At 36.3% G+C, this 25224-nt stretch overlaps 1 protein-coding gene across 1 annotated transcript in view; it reads right to left on the reverse strand.

Annotated features, from left to right (window-relative positions):
* eif3ha (eukaryotic translation initiation factor 3, subunit H, a) overlaps nt 1–25224 on the reverse strand; it is a 65654-nt gene that overhangs the window by 32373 nt on the left and 8057 nt on the right. Inside the window, exon 2 of the mRNA XM_067398074.1 lies at nt 19723–19879. Within this exon, the coding sequence (XP_067254175.1) occupies nt 19723–19879 (157 nt within the window). The remainder of the gene's footprint in view (nt 1–19722; nt 19880–25224) is intronic.

Consider the following 25224-nt stretch of genomic DNA (forward strand, 5'->3'; position numbering starts at 1 on the left):
ACAGAAATCGCTGTTTAAATGGCTGGTAGGAACTACAACAAGCTTTTTCCCGGGTTAATGACATCACTAACGCTAAAATTTACATAAACCCCGCCCCTGAGAACACACAACAAAGGGGGCGGGGCCATGTTGGGCTGCTTTAGAGAAGAGGAAGAGTTGTTGTAGTAGAGTGTTGTTGTCATGCCGTCATTTTACGCCGGACTGCTTCACAAACGAGGGTCAATTCAACACAAAAGATGAACATGACGGCACATGCTAGTGGATGAGTTGAATCAACTCCACAGCAACTACATCAATTTATCCACTAACCATTCAGAAACGTCTAAAAGTTGTAACTTCTTCCTGAGTCTCTCCATCAGTGTCGACTCCGGTTTGAACAATGTAAGGCTGAACACTTTCCTCATTTTGGCTGCGTGAGATTCTCCAGCTTTGTTGTTGTTGAGTTGTTAAAGCTCCGCCCTTTTCTGGAAAGGGGGCGGGGAGAAGCAGCTCATTTGCATTTAAAGGGACACACACAAAAAGGCGTGTCTTTGCTCACACCCAAATAGAGGCAAATTTGACAAGCTCTAATAAAGGATCTGTGGGGGATTTTGAGCTGAAACTTCCCATAAGTCTCAGGTCTCCCCAGAACGTGTCTATTGTATCTTGTATTATAGGTCCCCTTTAAAATGGTGTCGCATTGTAAGAAAGTCTGACGTTGCTGCAAATTGTAATGCAAGAAAGTTATCCATTCATGATGGTGCACACAAGACTAACAACCACTACGAATAGCTTCATCTACGCCTCTGAATGACATAGCTTAAGATTCATGCCTCAAATAACCATGGGCCACAGCAACGATTAGACAAATTACAACCATATTCACCTCGACAAGCCAAACCAGAACCTCTAAGGATAATCATCATGGATTCCAGCTTCATTTTTCCTCCCAATGAACCCTGAAAGAGAGCCACAGCCATACCGAAAGACAATGCCACGGCTCCTTCAGGCCGCAGCAGTGACAATCAAACGGATAGAGATCTGCATTATGCATGCGTCTCAGCCTTCCAAAGCTGCAATTCTCTAATTTGATACGGCTGTGCAGCCTGCGTGATGGTACTGCAAAATGGCCAATCCAAAACGGCAGCTTAATCCCAAAAAAAAGATTAAATCAGATGATTTGAAACCACCACTGTGCACGTTCAACCAACAAAGGTCAACACTGGGCCCTCTGACACCCACCAGTCTTCCATTTGGAATAACAAGATGCCTCCCGTCGTGGCAATCTACTGCGCCACTGCTTCCACCCGGCAAGGTCTGCCAATACCGGATGAAGCTGCAGTACGGAGAACGGGATCCTGGTTCATTAAGCACAAACCATGGCGAGAATTAATACAGAGACAGCAGGCCAACAGCATTACCTCACTCTAGAGCATTGTGGGCATTAGTCAGGGTAAACGCCATGTTTAATTTAACGCAAATGAAAAGGCTGTGAGGGACAGGCTTTGGTGTCAACTATTCAGATGACCAAAAAAAAAAAAAAGTGTTGTATTCAGGATTGTGCACGATTCAGAATTGAACAAGAAATGGCCTATAAACCGTCAAGACTTTTCAAACGTCTTTCAAAACTTTTAAAGATGACATTCAAAGTCTTGGCTTTTCTAGTTCAAAACAGGGTTACAAATGTTCATTTTAATTCTGCTTTATTCTGATTGACATTTAAATTCTGTTTCAATCCATGAATTTTTGTGTTGAGTTAGCAGCGTGTATTTGAATTTAGTTTAAATGTCATAAAATAGAATTAAAATGAACATTTGTAAAACATGAATGCACAACTAGGGCTGCCCCCAACTAAAGCTTGTTCTAGTTGACTATTAGTTGTTCATTTAAACCTTTAGTTGACTAATTGCTCATTTATATTAATTTAATTTCTTATATACGGAGGAAAATACTGAACTATAATGCGCACACGTAAAACTCACCACAAAGCACAGGCAAAAGTAATGATATGAATGCATTGAGAAAAAAACATAAAAGGAGACATTATTAATAAACTAGTGTTTTCTGAGTCTGTCGGCTGCAAAGATGAAGTTGACAATGCTCACTCGCCTTCGCCGCAGTTTAGTGAACGTAACTTTCATACGGATTACAGATGCAGAGAATATTTATTTTCGATTTGCATTGGTTTGTATGCATTTCACGCTTTCTATAGATATTTTTCTCATGTTTGTGAGGCAATTATATGCTGAGTTTCAGCTCATTTTTGTGACATGCTCCAGTCCAAAGAGACCGATACGGCAGAAAGCGCATCCTGTTTGTTTATTTTAGAAAAGCACAACATTTTCTTATTATTGCAAGTTTACACAAAAGTAGACCCAGCTTCGAATGATGTATTACTCTTATCTGAAAGACAAATTTTTAATTTTAAAGTTGTTTCCGCTGTGCAAGTGATCACACCGGCGCCTCCATGCAGTAAAGTACGCTATACATCAGCTTCCACACAAACACTTGGATATGCACCTAATAGCAGCACACTTTTGTCTAGGTTAATGTTAGAGCAAGAACTTACATGTTACATGTTTCAAATGATAAGCCATATTTGAGGTCGATGGATAGGCGAACTTTTGGCTTTCCAGCATACTGTAATTACCACCGTTAACGATCTGTTCCTCATTGACTGTATGACTTTCCAACAAGGTTGTTTTTTTCTGCGACTAACCAACTAATACAATTTTGGTCAACTAAGCCTCTAGTCGACCAATGGTTAGGTCGACTATTAGGGGGTCGAAAATAAGCCCTACACACAATCCTGTGCCATTCCTCAGTTTTTAAATTCCACACCACAAGCATTTGAGTCAATAAAGTATGAATACGAATCTTAAAAGGTAAAGTTCACCCAAAAATGAAAATTATCCCATGATTTACTCCCCCTCAAGCCATCCTAGGTGTGTGACTATCTTCTTTAGAGTTACATTAAAAAATATCCTGGCTCTTCCAAGCTTTATAATGGGAGTGAATGGGACTACAGATTGTGAAGCCCAAAAAAAATGCATCCATCCATCATAAAAGCAATCCATACAGCTCCAGGGGGTTATTAAAGGCCTTCTGAAGCGAAGCGATGGGTTTTTGTAAGAAAAATATCCATATATAAGCTATAATATTATTTAGCTTCCATCAAACAGCCATACGCATCGAGTTACGAACTGGAAGATTTACCTCTGACGTGACAAATGATGAATTAACGAATGCGGAAGCACAGAGGATAGAGCACCGGTCACAAATTAGAAGTATAAAACTAACATTTTTAAAGAGAAATGTCAGAGAATTTCGATATAGAGAAGAGGAGCTTGAGTTTGTTGCCCAGCCCTATTTGTATGAACCGCGAGAGCCATCTATCCTACGTCATGCATCAGGTCAGAGGTCACTCTTTCGCCCTAACTAGATATTAGGGCTGTAACGATATGCGATATGAAGCGGCAGGCGCGCTCATATTGGGATCGACGTGCATGCAATTCTCAACTTCTCAGAATGCCGCAAGCGCACCGCAGGTCGTGTGACAAGAATCAACCGATCAGCTATGGCCTTTCCCTAACAAAACATCAAAAGCTCAGCCGAACAGCTGATCATAGCTGTACATGGTGGTTTTTATATTTTATCTCCATCAATATATCTCGTAGTAAAACTAATGCAAGGGCTAGAAATCATTTATCCTTTGCAGAAACATCCTGATCCTCTTGGAGAGCTCAGTTCATGGTTGCATAGCAACGACCGACGCCACGGGAGCGCAAGCGCTTTGGAAAGAAGGAGAAGCGGTGCGGCCGCGCCTTCCACGCGTTTAGACGCGATACGTGAACGGCCCCTATTCATAATTCTAAGTTCATGTTAAATTTAACATTTTTTTTCAGTGACAGACAGCCCTATTCAACTGTTAATTTGAATACAGAAGGTTTTTATTAAACCTTGAAATGTGATCTTGTATGTACAACAAGGAAAATTATTGAAATTTGTTAATGTTTTTTTAATAAAATCTTGTTTGAATTTCAGTTTCATTTTGTTCAAAATATCGTGATGCGTATCGTATCGTGGACTCCGTATCGAGATACGTACCGTATAGTGACCTGAGCGTATCGTTACACCCCTACTAGATATGTATGGCCGTTTGCCGGAAACTAAGTATTATAGTTTATAAAATTTTAAATATGGATATTTTTCTTACAAAAACCCATCGTTTCACTTCAGAAGGCTTTTATTAACCCCTGGAGCCATGAGGGTGAGTAAATCATTGGATAATTTTCATTTTTGTGTGAACTATTCATTTAAGACACTTGGTTCCATTCCATTTATTTTTTGCATATAGTCAAAAAAAAAAAAAAAAACGGTTGTCCGCTCGGGATCAGATTAACCCGCAATCAGCCTAAAAACCAATTAGTAGAATTTGAAAAGTAATTTTACGTGTCCATAACCAAGATTTGAGGAATTTGGTGTCCACCCCAATAGTTGTGGCACGGATTCAACATTCGGTGGGAAAGATTTAAAAGCACATTCTTCAATGAGACGCCAGCAAGAAGGCATCTCTGAAAGAAAGGGCCGGTGCCTGAGCATGAAGACAGTCTGTGAGGAGAATCCCATGGGACTGACGAGAAGCACGGCAAAGGAAGAGAAGTAAAAGGAGGGGTGAAACAACAGCTTGAATGATGGGATGTATTTGTCAAATGAAGGGTTGCTTTGGTCGAATCTTGTCCCATTAGAGGCACAAGATATTGACTCGTATAAAGCAGCCTGATGTTTATTTTCCCCTCTGCTTTTCTGCAGCAGTGGCAGCGCTGCATCCCTCCCGGCGTAAAAGGGTGTCAGGCACACACAGGGCTCTCTTAACTAAGATTAATTGCAGCTAATCTGTGATGCCCGGTGGAACACAGAACAAAGCGAGCCTCAGATCCTATTATGCAGCTGCTTGCGAGGAGAAAATTAGCTAGCTTGCCTTGCTGACGACGGACGAGACGGGGGAGCTCGATATGTTGTTCGCTTCCAGTCACACATGCATCTGTCAATAAGACGGCGAGAAAACACGTGCGCCAGCGTGTCACAATGACACTCCCTCTGCATTTCACACAATCCCCATTGCTGGCTGGCCGAGAAAAGAGAACAGAAGGAAATGCTTGTTTCCTCCCTCCAAAAGCTGCCCTTGTGCACATCTGCAAACGGCAGATGATTTCATATTTCACACTTGTTCTGCAGAAAGCATGCCTGGCGAGCCTCTAATTACCTGTAGGAACATTCAATATGACTTACACTGGAACAACATCAGAATAACAAGGACATAAGAGGCGAGAGCGCTCGGAGCCTGGATGGCTCGCCAGAATGGAAAGGGATTTGCTCATCCCTCACTGTATGATGCACCAACAGGCACAACAAGGTCTTCTCACATGTGCATCAGGACTATATCTTATCTCTATAAGAGGACAAATGCAACAATGAACCACATGGTTCACCATGAACTTCATATTTCAAGCAGTCAATTAGGGGGGAACCCTCTAGGGAGGAAAAACAACTATTTTACGCAGTAGTGCCTTACGGCAGCCCGCTGGATGAAATATGTCCCTCCGGAGAAGCAGATCATAACAAGCATTACCCAACAGCCAAACACAAGAGCTACTGTCATTGTTTTTCTTTTGTTGAAGAAGCCAAACATAAAAATAACAACATGCAAAACAAAGACTGGATTTAACCAGATAATCTGACTTGGATGATTGGCAGCTTGGATGTTTCAAACAATTAACAAGGTTCTATTCATTAACATGCATTAGGTATCAATGAACAACACATTTAAAAGGTTATTCATACCATTTTTTTGTAACTTCATGTATATTATAACCCTAACAGTCTACCAATACTCTAATGAGAGTTAGTTGACATGTAGGTGCAAAGTTACTTACAGTAGAATGTCTAAAGTGGACTATCGAAATAAAGTGTAATCTTCCATTTAACCTAGGGCTGGACAATAATTTAATATCAATATATATCGCGATATAATTCTTTTCGATAACGGTGATATGATTTTTAAACACATTTCCGGTATTTCGATATACATTACAGCATTTCTCACTGACTTGAGGCGCAGCGGTTAGAAAGAGCAGAACACGATTGGCTATTTGCGTGATGACGTACACCACAGAGACACGCTGCCATCAGCGTATCTATTGGTTAATATGGTTTGTTTAAAATAGCAACGTGGAAAACAGACAGAGTTCAGATAATGTATGTTTCAGTCGATGGATGCGCAAAACGTTACAACAATGATAATCAAAAAGCGTGGACAAAACAGTAACTCTTTGTAAACTGTTAACAGCTAACGTTAGTGCCGTATGCTGTAATGTCCAGTCATTTACGCCGTCATCACCCGGGTGTTGATAGCGCGCGAGCGCAGGTGAGACCTGAACAGCACACATTGCTATCTGTGTTTAAACTAAACTCATTTAAGCCTTGCTGATTTAAACCTTCAAGAACAAGTCACGAAAGAGAGAGAACTCGCACGCGCTATGAGAAGATTTGTGTGCGCTCATCCGAAGCGCGCACACGCTTATTTCAGACAGCGCGCAAATACTGAGTTCTCTTTCAAGTCTTGCGCTTCGACGGCCACATTCATACAAAAAATGATGTCAACATGCCCGTCTTGTCGAGTATCCTAGCAAACATAGTCAGTTATGTCTTAAGTGAATGTATAACAGTCGAGAAAGACAGCGCATGTGTAACAGTATATGTACTGGTTGTCTTAAAGGGAAAAAAAACTATTCCTGCTGCCTGTTTTTAATGTTAAATCAAATAACAAAGAAATCACTCACTGCTCTTGACTGAATAGTTTTTGTAACTTCAATAATGATTCATCTTATATACAGTAAAGATAATATGCAGTGTTATTTTATATTTGATTACTTTATCCATTTTCTGTACCTGAAAACTACTGTTACATACCTGAAAAACCTGAAAAGCACTGTTTATTTTATTTGAATATTTGCTTTATTGTACTTATTTGTGATGTTGCTTGTAGTTTGATTGTTTGTTCTTATTTTCTTTATTTTTATTTGACAGTAGTCCTATTTTTAGGGTCACGGTTTCGGTGCGGTACAGACATCCATTGTGGCCGTTCTTGGCAGTTTTTCTGAGGCTATTATATAGTTCATATCGATATCGGAATTATATCGTATCGACCGAAATTTAGAATTATATCGTGATATAAATTTTGGCCATATCGTCCAGCCCTAATTTAACCATATTAATTTAGAAATTTAAGTTCTCTTCTCCCAATGACCAGCAGCAATTATTTAGGTCAGAACTAAAGTCTAAAACCCAAATTGACCTAATCATTAACACTGCTCTTCTGCTGTCTTGCAAGCACTGCCTCATCATTCTGGAAATGCAAATCTTGTTTGTAGATTAATTATCCAATGTGATACGATTGTGACGTGTCTTCACAGCCTTTCATAATCTGACAGATGGTGCTTAATTCTGTCGACGTGCTGCCAAAAGTGCAACTTCAAGTGCTCTGCTGATGTTCAGCTGCAAGGCTAATTTGGAAACTACTCTGCCCGTCACCACTTTCTCGTCCACCATTTACAATCAATCTTTCAGTCTGCAATGATCCAATTGAAGAAAGCATTGAAATGCTCGTTTGCATCTCTCAATCACAACTGTTCAATGCAACTTCTCAATGTGGAGACGAGAGCAATTGGTTCTTTGGTTTAAATGACTGGATTTCCAGTCAAATTTTAACTATCAAGCTTCTTGCAAAAATGCAATTAAATTGTTCATTAGTCGTCATTTGATTTATACCTTCTAAGAGATCCTTGTCAGTTGAGTGAAATGAATACTAGAGTAAATTTATTTGTTTATAAATAATCATTGAGCATGAAGAGGAAACATAACCTTAAGCTTTATTGCATGTATCTGAATTCGTATCAAAACGAATGTATTTTGCTACATCTTCTCAAACTCATGATAAAGTTCAAAATGCTTATACAGTCATTTGGGATGACTAGATGAGCATAAATCTGCGTTATGCATGTGACCATTACATTTTCATGCTGCGATTAATTGCTGAAGCTTTTATCACGGTATATGGTATTATCACGATATTGAAAGAAGTTGCAAAAAAAGTTGTCATAGTATGACAGGTTTAAGAACTTTTTGTAATAAATGTTTAAATACAATAATACAATACACAAACAATACAGAGTAAAATTTGCTAACAGATTAAAGTGCAAAAGAATTAGGCTATAAAGAACAACAGGAAACACTTTACAATAAGATCTCATTATTTAATGCATTAACTAAGATTGAGCAACATTTATTACAGTAAGTATTATTTTTTGTTAATGTTAGTTAAGAAATACAGCTGATCATTGTTAGTTTTATCTCAGCTCCATTAAATAAGTTCTTTTGATTTTAGTAATGTTATTAAACAGTAACTAAGAAATTAATATTAACCAAGAATAATTCATGCTTTATAAGTATTTTTAATTTTCAGTTTAGTGATAATGAATTAACATGTTAACTAAGGAAGCCATGTGTCTCAAAGTTTTACTGAACAATAACAAATAATCAGAACATTTATAATCATTAGGGCATGTTGTAGTCCAGATTAAAATATTAAAATATTTAAGTTTGAAAATAAATAGCCTATTAAGTCTTTAAGTATTCAGTATTTGGTGATGAACAACATTGAGATTACAAAAAAAAAAAAAAAAAAAATGAATGGCTGTTTGAAGCATTTTAAAAACTTTGCGCAGTTGCATTGTTTGCGGGGTTTCCGGGGTAACCGCTGCATTTCTGCTGTTCCATCAGCACCCTCTGCTGTCAGAGATTGAACGTGCACTTTCATTCAACGCGTCTCCTTCTCGTTCCGTCAAGTGCTTCTTGTGCACGTTAGGCTTGTTTATATCTGAGTGTGTGTCTCTTTGATGCAGAATACAGCGGTGTTGTGCATTTTATACGTTGATTTAGAAAGTATTCTTAAATGCATTATAAAAATAATTACCAATTATTAAAATTATTTACGATATTTTGAAGTGCCCACGATAACAATATTGTGCATATTCATTATCGTGATGTATCGCATTACCGAATATCGCCACATGTCTAGTCTGCGTGAACCGGAAGTTGCGACCGACTTCAGTATATTCTGAGTAAAACAAAATATTGAATAAGAAAAAGAGAGGGTGTGGCTCGTTTTTCCCTCTCTGGGAATTGATTGGATCAAGAAAAGCATGTTACCAGAAGGCAATGATTATAAAGTTTTAAACAGGGATATTTTTCTTACAAAAACCCATCGCTTCTCTTTAGAAGGCATTTATTAGCCCATTGGAGTCGTATGGAAAACTTGGGCACTATTCAATGCCATTATAAAACTTGGCCAGGATATTATTTAATATAATTCAGATTGTGTTTGGCTGAAAGAAGAAAGTCAGATACACCTAGGGTGGCTTGAGGGTGAGTAAATCATGAGATAAATTTTAATTTAGGGTGAACGATTCCTCTAGTATTATACGTCCTTACAAAAGCAGTTTCTACCTGACAAGTTTAGACCGGAGCAAAACTATATATATATGGATTCACAGAAGTTTCCAGGACTCTTCCAGGCCCCCAAATAAACTGCTACAACTGCTGTCTGTGCAGAGCGACTTAAGGGTGATTGAAAAACATAGACATCAGTGGCACCTGGGACGTGACTTCATACCTTCAAACGCTTCTCTTCATCTGACTCAGGAGTCACGGTGGCGTGATTCCCAGAAGATACGTGCTAGTCACTGTGGCTGATCTTCCAGCACTTGTGATTAATTATGCCTTGAGAGAGGTGCAGAGCAATCTACTAAAACCCTGGACAGGACACATTCAGTGGTGGCATCAGGGACCATTAATAAATCAGGCCATTTAAGTAGAAGATGGGAACACTGCCAGGGTCATGATGGCGGGCCACGTCCCCTGAGAATCCAAACGGGAAATGGATCGTGATTCCTCACTGATTAACTTACCCTTAAGGTGCACATTAGAGTCGGGGTTCAGGTGTCTGACGGATCTCAAGGTTTCCTAGACGCTGGTTCGTGAAACCTCTAGGGGTTTACAATGAAACTGCAGGAGTTTCTTCAGATCACGGAATTTGACCAAAGTCAAATTCGATGCAATTAGTAAAATGTGATGGAATTTAATAAAAAAGTCATAATGTGAGAGACATGACTTAATATGGTGGACTAGGAGTGAAACTTAATTTCACAACCGACTGTTTCATTTAAATGCCAAATAGATAAACAGCAACTAGTGTTTTGCTACATTTAACTTGAGTTATACAGTTATATAAATATATATTAAGTTTAAAATATTCCAGCAGCAAATCATTAGAATTGGTAAAAGAAGCTTGAGCGACTCTTTTGAATGACAAATTACAGTTTTGGGCGGTTTCTACGCAAGAAAGCATTAAGAAATGTGTTTTTTTTTTATTTCATGGCTCAATATGAAGGACTAGGAGTGTGACCTGAAAATAAATAATTCTAAAATAACCCTGGTTGGAACAAATTGTACAACATTTATTTCTTAACAGATACTTGAGTGACTCTTCTGAAATAGGAATGACAGTTTAAACCCCTTGAAGAAAGAAAGAGAATTAAGAAAATGTCTTTAGTGTTGACATGATACCGGAATTTCCAACTTCGATACGATACCTTGAAAAATATCAATATTCGATATTAGCACGGGGAAAACTGCCATATATACACCGGCATTAGGGCTGGGCGATGTATCGACGGCGATACATATCGATATTGAACGCGATATTGCGTGTCTTATCAGTGATCTACGGCTCTGTCTATTAAATGCCGCTTCATTTGAAAGCAGGTGATGGCGATTTAGCGGCAATCAGGGAACCGGCTTTACTGAAGAAATGCCCGTGACAAAAGCATTCGATACATCGCCCAGCCCTAACCGGCATACATATCATTTGTTATCTCATAATTTTTTGATAATTTGGGTAATATTGTTATAATAGCTTACACAGCACAGGGAGGCTTTGAGTCGTTTAACTACATTTACAAAAAAATGCAAGTAAACAGTCAGTAATAAAAGAACAAATAAAACAAATTGCAAAGGATATGAAGAGACAGTTTAAGTTAAGTTTTTCAGGTGGGTCTAACCTTAGTATTAAAGTTAAGTAAAATAACACTGAATAGTTTACATTATAAAAATTAAATACAGATTAATGCTTACAATTAAAGTTACTCAGTCAAGAAAAGCAAGTGATTGTCATTTTTTCTTTGATTAACATGACAAACGACAGCAGGTTTATTAGGCTGCTGTCACTTTAAGAGCGAATGCACGGATCCAATATACTGATACACAACATGCATTTTCTCAACTATTTACATTCCAAAACTGACTACGTTTACCTGAATACTCAGCAAAAGGGGCATTTAAACAATTGTGTATGCATTTGACCATTTAAGCGCAATATGCCATGAAAAAGAACTCAGTTTGGTACTTGCAGTCTGTTTGAGAGGTATTGGTGTATCAATACTGCAGAAAAAGGAGTAGTATTGGAACGGTTACATATCGAAATAGATATTTTTGACAGCACTAGCCTTGAGATTTAAAAAAAAAGGTGTCTTAGAATATGGTAACCACTATTTGAAATCTCAGGAGATGCTTCAAGCAAATAATTCAGCATCAGAGGAGTTCAGGTGACCTGACAGAACAGCTCATCACGAGTTGGACTTTAGTTGGTCAAGTTGATTACAAAGGGGTGAAAACACCCGCCTGCCCCGCCGTACATGTGAACAGCACAAGCCAAATGGAAAGTTTGTTTGATTCAATGCAGAGGGCTAGATAAGCTTATCTAAGGGCCACAATGTGGGTCTAATCTTAGAGCAGCGCACATGGCTGGCAGTGCCTGTCCCTGTAGGGTCCGCTTAATCGATAACCGCCGCACACCTGAAGCGTCTACGTCTCGCCCGGCTCCCTCGTCGTGACGCCCCTCTGTCATCTCTCACCTCCCTTCGCATGAGCTCAATGAATCAGCAGATGTCAGAAGAGCCCTGGAAACTTGAATCGAGTTCAGGGTCGCCGCTTTCATTGATGCGTGCAGATATTCAGCCGATAATGCATCTTTTCTTCCCAGCACTCACGCTGGTGCTGGGATGAGCTCCACCATAATCAATCTGCTCTCTGACTGTTTCCACGTCAGCCCACCAGACGAACGGGGTACAAAACAGGGTGTAAAACTCTGGAAAATTAAGTCAGTGAAATGTGAAGCTATACCTTCAGAAAAAAGCTGCTCATCCACCTCAGGAAGTCAAACTAAATCATATACACTACGGCTGAAAAGTCTGGGGTCCTGCTCACCATTTATTTGATTGAAAATACAGTAAAAATTGGGAAATATTATTGCAATTTATAATATATGTTTTCTATGTGAATATATAGTAAAGTAATTTATTCCTGTGATCAAAGCTGAATTTTCAGCACCAGTCTTCAGTGTCACATGATCCTTCAGAAATCATTCTAATATGATGATTTGATGCTCGAGAAACATTTGATTATTTTTGTGGAAACACTGCCACTTAAATGTTTTTCAAATGGATGCTGTTCTTCTGAACATTTTATTAATGAAAGAACCCTAAGAATATGAAAAATATATACATACACACAAACAGTTAAATAGAAAAAGTTACTTTAAATTGTAATAATTTTCACAATATTACTGTATTTTTGATCCCATGAATGCAGCCTTGGTATGTTTCAAAAACAATTTTTTGAATGTTAATGTACAAGTGGTTGAATTCTCTTTATTCTGATGTTTAAAAGCCTGTAATCAAAATGTGGGTCTAAAAGTTTAAAAACTCATTTTCAATTAAGTAAATGTCAAAATTATCTGTCAAAATGGTTGCAAATTCAAATGAAGCGGTCACTCAGTAGGGGTTTGAGTCAAAATGTTTGATTTGTACTTGATAAACTTATGGCAAATAAATTTAAGAAAAAGATCTGATCATTTTTGCTTGAAATAACTTGGTAAAATGGTTGAATGTTTGAGCTTGACAAATAACGTCAACACGACGATGTGGAAAACCGCAGAAAACTTTTTCTTGTTTACATTTACATCACAGCTATTCATTTATCCAGATGACAAATGCTAGAAAACTAGATTCGCTGGAGAAAAAGTGGAATACAAAAATACATATTTTTTGGTAGATAACGGCACACCATGCTGTAGAAAGGTAAATATTTCCAAAAACCCCTCAGCCGTTCACCTTATATTAAGACGACCACAACACAACACTAAAAAATGTTGGGTTAAAAACAAACTCAGCGGTTGGGTTAAATGTTTGCTGGGTAGTTTTATTTAACTCAACTACTGACTTAAAACGAACCCAAAATAGGTTGGAAATTAAAAATCACACATAATTACTAAAGGCAACAATAAATCAAAAGGTAAACATTTATGTATGGGCAATTTCATAAAATGTTTGTTTATTATTCATTAAACTTATTAATGTTCATTAATTAAAACATTAATACATGTTAATTTCCAATATATTTTGGGTCCATTTTAAGCAAGCAGTACTTAATAGCTGAGTTAAATAAAACTGGGTTAAAACCCCAATCAATGGTTTGTCTGTTTTCAACCCAACTTGGGTTGTTTTTAACCCAGCAATTTTTTTTTTTAGAGTGAGGGAAACCAAATAAATGTCATCTATTAAACTTCAGGGAATAACCAACAGAAGATCAGGAGGAGACATAAGAAACTTTCCTCCGGCGTCCTATAGACGGGCAACCTCTGCGATTTGAGCTTCGCTTATCCACATCCCATTACTCATCATGCACGGACAGACAGGAAAAACACACCGTGTGCTTGATAGGATTGAATGACTGATGAGCTGCAAGTGTGGTCCATGAAGAACACCTTAACAGGCAGCTCACTTTGAACCACACTACATAACGCAGGCAACATTTCTCTTTCATGTAGAGAAGTCAAAAAGGACCTGTACTTCAGGATCAATACTAAAATGACAACAACAAAAACAATGCAAAGCCACTAGTCTTTCTACAGCATCACTACAACAAAGCACTGAGTCCTGAATGACGGAGAGCTGCTGTAAAATCCCAGCATGCAGTCGGCACTACACATCTAGTAGGTTAGACTAGTATGTGTGTATATTTAGATTGCATGCTTTCACTGCGTGATTTAGTCAATTAAAATGCATTTAGAATGACCCAGAATTCAAGGTAAGGGGCAAAAATGCCCCTGTAAATATTTATATCATTTAATATAGTAGTTAATCAATATTACACAAGGAGTGCTGTTTTTCTCCAAATATCAGCATAAGTACAAATGTGATACTGATTTTATTCAGCGTACAGTTTAATGAACAAGAACATCAAGTGACTTACATTTAAGACACCAAATCATCAGTTTCACTGTATTTCGTCAATGAAAATAGTTCCAAAGTCCACAGAATTGTTTTGCGTCTCTAAGCAACACTTCCTGAATGAATCAGCCGTTTGAATGAATCGGTTGAATCTCAATGACTCGCTGATTAACAGTGATTCGCTGCCACCTACTGGCAGGTTTAATTTTACATTTAAAGTCTTCATTTTTTAAATAATTTCAAATAACAGTATTTAACATTTTTTATTTTCAACATTTTTATTAACTGCTCTTGACTGATTAACTTTAATAAAGTTTAATCTACTCTATAGTTTCTGTACTCAATTTCTGTACCTGAAAATCTCCTGTTTAAACCTACATGAAAAACTTGAAAAGCACCATTTATTTCATGTATATGTTTGTTCTGTTGTATTTATTTGTGCTATTACTCGTAATTTGATTATTTGTTTATATTTTATTACTTACTGTTTATTTGTCTAGCAATATTTAAAATATAAGCGAGTTAATCTAGTAGCTTTTGGTGTCATAACCCTATTTATTGAGGTTAAATATAACAAAGACATCAAAAACAATAATTATACTTATTTTATATGCCCATTTTCTTGTCTTTTATTTTTATAAATGTTTTGTTGTGGGGCCCGACCGGGAAAAAATCCTTAGCGTTGAGCCCTGATATATAACTGAAATATGGGTCAAATCAGAAGAACGATATTCCAAACAGCTGACCAGAGAGAACAGTTGTCATGTACAGGTATGAAACAGCTTCACAAACACTGTTTTTAAACACATTATTTCTGCCTTACGATAATTCAGATTATCACATGAGTACTGGCATAAATGTTTATAGTTCAGATATAAACACTGATGTCTACGGTAGCAATCAAAATAGAGCAAATCACCTTTTGAAAGCAGCAAATGACATTTGTATCAATTACATCATTACACCAGTAGGTGGCGAAGTTAAAAAATTTATTTGTCATTGAATCATTAATTCAAAAGATTCGTTCAAAAATAATGTTGATTCATCCAGTAAAGAAACAAATGAAGTCTTTATGAGTGAGTCATTGAATCATTCACTCAATCCAATAGTTTTTTTTTTTGTTGTTTGTTTTTTTAAATAATTCATTCAGATTCATTAAACATTTTTAAATAGACTGCAGCAATTCATATTTCGTCAGAACCAATAGTAAACTATTATTTTGTTTAGTTATCCGTTTAGAATCGTGATCTCGGTTTGAAACAAACCAAAAAAAAAAAAAAAACAATTTGTGACTTTCAATTTATCCAGAATCGTGCAGCTCTAAATCCAACCCAAAAACCATTTATGGAGGTGTGGAGTTGCACCTCTTCTAACAACCTTTACCTTTTGAGGTTATCTCAGTGTAAGTAAAGTTTAGAAGCAGTCCAAGCGAAGGACAACATTTGATTTTGTGATTGATTTATGACAAAAAAAATTATGAAAACAATTGAGAACAGAAAAATACTAGAGCTATTAATAAATCATCTCTAAAGTGTGTTTTAATTGGTCTGTTAGTAATTGGCATGATTTAATATGTACTAATCTTAATTGGCAATCAAGCAGTAAAGCTCTGAATCAGCAATCAAAACAGAAATTTAATCTGGTAATCAAGCATCACAGCTGCAAAACAAGCATGTCTGACAGCAGTGTATTTACTGCCATGATGTAAGCAAAACAAACGACAATTGCAAGTTACTTTGATGCATTTATGCCCGGAAATGCAAAATGTATAATTTGTGAACTTTTGAATGACAGCGTATGATGATAAACGCAACGAGTTGTAGTCGAACGGTTCCAAACATCTGATCATGCTTGTCATCTGTTCTTTGGACTTGATTTTAGTTTGTTGACTGTTTGCTTGAATAAAAACTTCACGTAATGTTTATTTTTATTGAAAAAACTTGGGATTAACTAGGGATTTAGCAGATTAAATCATTTAAATATAAACATTTTTAAATACGTCATGAATGCTGCAATATTATATAAACGTGCAATGAAATGCAATTATAAACAATGTGTGAAATACATTATTTTTCATGCAAAGTTAAAAAAAGGATTTGAAATACTTCTTAAAATTAAATGAGCCTAAAAAAAATACAAAATAAAACACCTTGAAATACAACAGTGGACAAAGTAAATCAATATATCATGAAATCAAAAGAAAAACAAAAATTCAGAACAAATAAATAGAATTTATTAAATGTATTTGTTTATATTTTGTTGTACTTTATTTCCACAAAAATATGAAACTGTTTTGTTTAATTGATAAATGTTTCTTGAGCATCAAATCATCATATCAGAATGATTTCTGAAGGATCATGTGACACTGAAGACTGGAGTAATGATGCTGAAAATCCAGCTTTGATCACAGAAATAAATTATTTTTTACAATATATTCACATAGTAAAAAGTTATTTTAAATAGTAAAAATATTTCACAATTTTTACTGTATTTTTGATTCTGGTGAGCAGAAGAGACTTCTTTCAAAAACATTAATAAATCATACCGACCCCAAACTTTTGAACTCGTGTATTAAATGATTTCAGCCTGTTAAGTTCCTTCAGGCTACGCAACAGCTTTAATTTAATTGTTAAATGAGTGGGCTTACTAGCAAAATTTGTTGCAATATCATAATTAGTGTGCATAAGAGTGAAGTTTCACTGGTGGTGGCTACTTAAAATACTGATGTACTTTCATGCACTGCTGAGAGTTAGCAGTGAGAGCCCATCCTCTTGATCTGTTCTCCGCTTTGAAATAACAGAGCGCATCCCTGCGGTAAATATACAGTACCTGAGTTCAGGCCTGCTCTTATCATGGCAAGTGTATCTCCGTCTCCACATAACAGGCAGTGCTGTATTGATTGAAGCCTTGGCAGCATTAGGGAGCGATATTTCGTGCTCCGGCTGGAGAGTTGAAGCAGCCGTCCTTGGACACCAGCACCGGTCTGGTCTCTGGTCCTGCAGCTTGTTAGTGCTCAGCTCAGACAAACGGTTCAACTGCACTAACAAGCAGCATCTAATAGCAAGGTCATCCACTCAGTCATTGTGGCAAGGATGGGGGCTGACCTCTCCATGACGCCTGACGCCAAGCCGTTAAAGGTCCAGGAGATAATTACACAACCACCACTGGACCAGGCCAGCGCGGAAAACTAATAAACACTTCCTCTCGTGGATGGACACAATGGCGCAACGCTATGGCTAAGTGCAAGTCGAGCCGGAAATAATTGCAAGTTTCCCTCCGCCTTATTGTATGAAACCAAAATCACAGTAAAGGCAGATGCGCAATTAATTACAATGCTGCAGCAGCTGTGATTAACTAATAGAGGTGTGAATCAATTCTTGGTCAGGATTTGATTAATTCTCGATTTTGAACCAAATTTCGATTCGATATATATGCATAGATTTGATTTTAGTTTACCGATTTGTTGTGCCAAATGCAACATAGTATGTAATGAAAGCAATGAAACGAAACTAGAATGCACATTATACTGAGCATGAAGTAGACAGTATGTATATTGACAATGGGTTTTCAAACATTTTTATCCTAAGGATTCTCTTTGCAAGGGATCAAATATCCCCTCTTCCTAAAAATCCAAATTACTCCAGAATTAAATAAATGGGTTTGATGTTCTTGTATTATTAAAGCCAAAGAAAATTATTAAAACATTCTCTGAGAAAGATTTATTTAGCATATATTTTCTTCATGCACTTACTGATGAAAACTAGGACTGTCGACTGAATAAAATGATTGCAATCATGATTGATAACCAAAAAGCAAAATAAAAAGACTTAATTTTTTATAATTTTTTTTATCTTTTATACATTTAGAAATAAGTAATTGTGTTTTAATAAAACATACATATTTATTGTATATACTGTGATAAATATTATTGTAAATATTACATTTATCTATAATATTTAATATTGAATGTCAAATCATAATAAATAAAATAAATACTGAATAAAATAAAATTAATAAAAAAAAAAAAAAAATTGACCCCAGTTTGAGAAGCCCTGGTTTAGACAGCTTCATTTATTATAAATACATTTGTTAAATATTATTGTAAATATTTATTGTATATATATTGTGATAAATTGTAAATAAATACATTCAGCTATAATAAATATTTAACATTTTATTAAATTGAATAAAATAAATATTGAATAAAAAAAAAATACTGAATATGATGTGTGAAACAAATGGAATAAAAATATGAAAAAAATAAAATAAAATAATAAAATAAAATAAAAAAATATATAAAAAAAAAAAATAAATAAAATAAAATAAAATAATAAAATAAAATACTCAAACCCCTAAGCACCAGTTGTAGCCCCAGTTTGAGAAGCCTTGGTTTATGCAGCTTCATTTAATATAAATACATTTATTGTTAAATGTTATTATAAATATTTATTGTATATATTCTGATAAATATTATTATAAATAAATATGTTAATCTAATAAATATTATAATATTGTATTAAATTGAATAAAATATGGAAAATAAAATAAAATAAAATTACTCAAACCCCTAAGCACCAGTTGTAGCCCCAGTTTGAGAAGCCCTGGTTTATGCAGCTTCATTTATTATAAATACAGTTATTGTTAAATATTATTGTAAATATAAATTGTATATATTGTGATAAATATTGTAAATAAATACACTTATCTATAATAAATATTTAATATTGAATAAAAAAAAAAGTAGTATTGAATAAAATACTGAAAAATAAAATAAATTTATTACAAATAAATATTACTCAAACCCAAGCACCCACTCCGGTTTGAGAAGCCCAGGTTTTAGACAGCTTCATGTATTACAACGGGAGTGTTGGAGAGAATCAAACAGTACATGTGCAGTGACAGCTTCACTGATTACAACAGTGCTCTCGTAATGCTGTGTGGATTGCTTTCTTTATAATTTCTCCAAAACAAGAAGAGTTTTGTTCTTCATGCTGCTGAGAAGCTCAGAGTTGACCGTTTAGTCACTGTCTTGATGTAATGATGTATAAAACAGCAATTGATTAATTCAGGAACCCCATTCGCGGCTTGTTTCGGATGCGTGGCGACATAAAATACAGTCGCCCCAAACAAAGTAGGTATTTTAATGCAAATTCTATTAATCAAAATGAATCGTGGTTATAATAATAAAACACAAGCGAAAAGCAATCCCCCTTTGCACAGCTCTCGCCCTGAAACCCAAATAATCCCTCTCTCGCCGCTTCCCAGAGCGCAGAGCACAATCATCAATGATTAACCGTCCAGAGAATGGAGCTCTGGAGATTGCGGCGCACCTCACCTTCATCGAAGTCGACATCATCTTCGGTGTGCTGGGGGAAGGGGAAGCAGTTGGTGATCTCCAGCCGGTCTTCAACCACCAGGCCGAGCAGAACACCCTGAACCACCTCACTGCCCTGGCCCTCCTCCTGGTAGTGCTTAATGATCTTCAACACCACCTGCAGACGCACAAACACACCGCCTGTCAGGAAACATTTCTTGCGAAACCAAGTTTGGGCCTGGTGAAGCAAATTGAATAATATCTGATGCAATTTTTTTCCCCTAAAGGCATTTGAAGTGTCTTTGTGTCACCTTTGCAGGAGCGACAGCGAGGAGAAATAACATTTATATACATTTATTGCAGAAAGATTAGATACACATGCACACACACCTGCGTAAAGTGGTTAGCATTCAACTAGGCGCGTCAAACAGCACATTTCAAAATCTAATGGACGACTAGTCATATGATGCAATTTTAAAAGTTCATTATTTAGTTTATTGGGTGTAGCAGAATAGATTTACATGCTTTAATGTTCAAAAACATGTTTCACATACTGTATGGTGATTCATAGAGTCAAATAGAGCCGGCTTTAATGTCACTATTTTTTGTGTTTAACCCTCTGGTGTTGTTTAGTCATTTTAGACCAGAAATAAAATAAAGTTGGGAAAAACACACTATTATAAACACAAATTAATTGGTGTGGCTGTAACAATATGGCAAAATTGAACCAGAAGACTCAAATAAAAGGTTGAAATCTGGTTGATATATTGTTAAATATTATTGTAAATATTTATTGTATATATTGTGATAATTATTGTAAATAAATACATTAATCTATAATAAATATTTAATGTTGAATTAAAAAATATTGAATAAAATGAAAACATACTGAATAAAATATTGAATATTGAATATGAATAATATTATTTAAAAATAGATGATTAGATAGAAAAATATATGGTATATATTGTGATAGATATTGTAAATACATGTATCTATAATAGATATTTAATATTGAATAAAAATAATATTGAATAAAATAAAATGACATTAAATAAAATGCTTAATAATAAATAATGAATATTATTGAAAAAATATATATAAAATATAAAATACATTTGAAACAAAGTAAAATAAAATAAAAAATAAAATATAAAAACCTCAAACCCCCAAGTAACACTTGAAGCCCCAATTTGAAAAGCTCTGGTTATATTGTTAAAATATATATTATATTATTATTATATTCATTATATTATATTATATTATATTATATTATATTATATTATATTATATTATATTATATTATATTATATTATATTATATTATATTATATTATATTATATTATATTATATATAAATTTGAATAAAAAAATATTTTAAAAAATTAGAATAGAACAATATGGCAGTTTCGTTACATTTTTGTTGAATTTTGATGTTCTGTGTAACAAAATGTCTTTCTCTGGGTTTGACTGTAGTAAAATTAATGCAAAAACTGACACTTCAATTAAAAAAAATAATAAATAAAAATCTAAACCTTGACCCAAAAAAAGTAGTCTTTGAGAATGTCTAAATATATATCCAGAACCACAAATGTCTCAATTTTAACATGAAATACAGCTTTAAGAAAAATACCAAAGTAACATTAAAAAAAAAAGTATACAAAAAAATGGGGGAAAAAATGTATCATAAATACTGCATAAATATTAATTAGTACCATGAAATTCTCAAAATACAAAATAATAATAAAAAAATAAAAATAAAATACAAAAGTATAATACACACATTGATTTTACTGAGGAAAAAAAAAAAATTACATTTCAGGTGTTCGGTCACTTTTGACCACAAACACCCACATGTGTGACAATAATGCGTTATAGTCGAGTTAACTTTGACAGCCCTAAAATTCAACAAGACATTTTCTTCACACACAGTATGAGTTGCTGTTTTTCTGCCCTCTTTGGATAGACAAAATATAATTGTGCCTGATCACCACATGTTTTTAAACAACCGGCCAATAGTGAAAATAATGACTTATCTGCCGATACGAATTACTGGCTGATGCATCAGTGCATCCCTACATATTAGAGTTAAAGGATTTTACAGAGGGAAATCAGAAAATACTGTCAACAGCAGGGCAAAAACTGCATGTTTTAAGGAATAAATGTTCAATAAAACAGGAGAATGAACAAACCTTCAGAATATTGACAAGAATAAACAAATTCCTCAAACTCATTTTGAGAAACGGCCTTGCCTTGCAATTGAAATCTACAGACGCAAACAGATCAAATGTAATACAGCGTGTTTTGGATGTTTACTTAAAACTGTCTGAAAGACGACATGTTATGAAAGTAAAAAAAGAGCAAAATCTCAACTGGTCTGTGCGTGAAATCAAAAAAAGCTGTAGTGTCCTGACCAGACATATTCCTAAAAACAATATTCAGACTTTTGCACATAATTAAGATGCAGTAAACAGTGATCCATCTCTATCGGACGTTAATAGCAGGCTTACATTCACCCATGTGCTTTAGACGAGTCTCAGGAGAACATTATATGTGCAAACTTCAATCTCCAGATTGGCAGAGATGGAAAATATCAATCTGTCTGCATTCCCAGTGCTTTAAAACACAAGTTTGAAGGCTAAAAGCAAGATTGCTCCTCCATCTTAACATGGTACTTTGCGACCACTCAGAGCGGTAAACATGGAGAAAGACCTGGGGTTAATGGAAGAACAAATACACTCACTGTCTAATTACGCTGTCTGAACAGCCTCTCTGAATGCCAATCCACTGGGGTTTTTCATTTCTACAGAAGCAAGAACACATCTTCAATCCCGTTGAGAGAGCCAGCACACTCGCCCAAGGCATGATGGGATACGGTCGTGTTTCTCAGAAGGGACACAGCATTTCGTATCGCCAATATCTGATGGGGAACTAAAGTGCATCAGTACATCTGTAATTTCATACGGAGAAGCAGCATTTAGAGCGTTCGGATGCTGCACAGGCGAGACGGAAGTCACATATTTACTGTTACTTCAGCAGATAAGAGCGGCCAATACAATTCCAACCTCAAATCACTCCTACAGGGTTCTGCGAAGGATTTCGTTCCATTAACGGTTCTTGAACCTCTGAAAATGGACAACCTGTACCAAAATATCACTCTTGTATTAGAAAGTGAAAATAACGGCATGCAAATGTGGAAAATTATTCAGCTGAATCTTTTAAATGCGCTTCAAGAACCCTGTTTCATGTACCACCTGACATTAAAGTTTAATTTCTGTCACGTAGACGTTGACTGGTGACACTGAGAAAGTGTCCAGTCCAGTAGATTAATAAACACTTCCTCATAAGAAAAAAAAAAGTTCACAATAAGAAGGATTCGTTAATTCAACAGCTGATTACACACTTATGTCTGCTGTGTAAATGTCTCATGTTGAACGACAATAAAATGTGAGCCTCAAAAGATATTAAAACAACCAATAATTTACAAATACGACATCTTTATGGTGATTAACAGTATGGAATATAACGCCTAGATCCTTAACTCAAATGTCATGAAAATTGTGTTCATACACTAAACAATTCTGGGTTAAAAACAACCCAAGTTGGGTTGAAAATGGACCAACCCAGTGTTTGGGTTAAATGTTTGACCAACTATTGTTTAAAAATGACTATATGTCTGGCTTAAAATGAACCCAAAATAGGTTGGAAATTAAAAATCATACAATTACTAGAGGCAACAATAATAATAAAAAGTTGAACATTTATTAATAAGCAATTTAATAAATGTTAATTGTTTAATTCATTAAACTTAAATGTTAATTTCCAACATATTTTGGCTTCATTTTAAGCAAGCAATTCAATAAGGAGTAAAATAAAACAACCCAAATCGCTGGGTCAAAAACCAAAAATCCCAAACCAATCACTGGGTCAAAACCCAACGAAATGAAACGAAATCACTGGGTCAAAATCCGACAAAATGAAACCCAACCCAATCGGACAGGAAGCAAGGCGAGGGAGAGAGGGGGATGGGTTTGTGAAAGATCGACCCAGCGGTTGGGTTGGGGTTTGTTTGGTTTTGGCCCAGCGGTTGGGTTGGGATTTGGTTGGTTTTGACCCAGTGATTGGGTTGGGATTTGGTTGGTTTTAACCCAGTGATTGGGTTGGGATTTGGTTGGTTTTGACCCAGCGGTTGGGTTGGGGTTTGTTGGTTTTGCTCAAGCGATTGGGTTGGGTTTTGTCCCAGCAGTTGGGATTTGGTTGGTTTTGACCCAGTGATTGGGTTGGGTTTTGGTTGGTTTTGACCCAGTGATTGGGTTGGGTAAAAGCAAGATTGCTCCTCCATCTTAACATGGTACTTTGCGACCACTCAGAGCGGTAAACATGGAGAAAGACCTGGGGTTAATGGAAGAACAAATACACTCACTGTCTAATTACGCTGTCTGAACAGCCTCTCTGAATGCCAATCCACTGGGGTTTTTCAAATCCCAACCCAATCGCTGGGACAAAACCAACCAAATCCCAACCCAATCGCTGGGTCAAAACCAACCAATCCCAACCCTAACGCTGGGTCAAAACCAACCAAATCCCAACCCAACCGATGGGTGAAATCCAACCAAATCCCAACCCAATCGCTCGACAAAACCCAACAAAACCCAACCCAATCACTGGGACAAAACCCAACAAAACCCAACCCAATCACTGGGTCAAAACCAACCAAATCCCAACCCAATCGCTGGGTCAAAACCAACCAATTCCAACCCTATCGCTGGGTCAAAACCCAACAAAACCCAACCCAATCACTGGGTCAAAACCAGCCAAATCCCAACCCAATCGCTGGGTCAAAACCAACCAATTCCAACCCAATCGCTGGGTCAAAACCAACCAATCCCAACCCAACCGCTGGGTGAAATCCAACCAAATCCCAACCCAACCGCTGGGTGAAATCCAACCAAATCCCAACCCAATCGCTGGGTCAAAACCAACAAACCCCAACCGCTGGGTCGATCTTTCACAAACCCATCCCCCTCTCTCCCTCGCCTCGCTTCCTGTCCACTCTATACTATCCTATCACAATAAAAAGGCAAAAATCGGCAAAAATAAATCTTAAAGTGAGTATTCCAGAGAGCCTTATAATAAACTGTAATATAGTTTAGATCAATTATTTCTTGCACTAGGAGCCATTAAAGGAATCGCAAAGCCACCGAAACCATTAAGCGAAATCTGAATCATTAAATTCCTTACGATTCCCATCGCTACCCTCCTGTAGCCTGAAGCCACACGGAACAAATCTGCCATCATTTACCACAACATTCATAAAACAGTGTGCTGGAGGCAATATTACACACAATTCTCTGGGCGCACGTAACATGTCAAGCCCAAATGACCTGACAGAGCTCACCACAACCCAGCTGTAAAGATATATGAAGCATTTCACAGAGGCGTGTTGAATTAATTATGGATGGACTCCCAGTAAACAAAGTTACAACCTTCATCTCGCTTTAAAAACTCCACACAGATGGTGGTC

Source organism: Chanodichthys erythropterus, chromosome 2, assembly GCF_024489055.1.
Source record: "Chanodichthys erythropterus isolate Z2021 chromosome 2, ASM2448905v1, whole genome shotgun sequence".
Classification (NCBI taxonomy): domain Eukaryota; kingdom Metazoa; phylum Chordata; class Actinopteri; order Cypriniformes; family Xenocyprididae; genus Chanodichthys; species Chanodichthys erythropterus.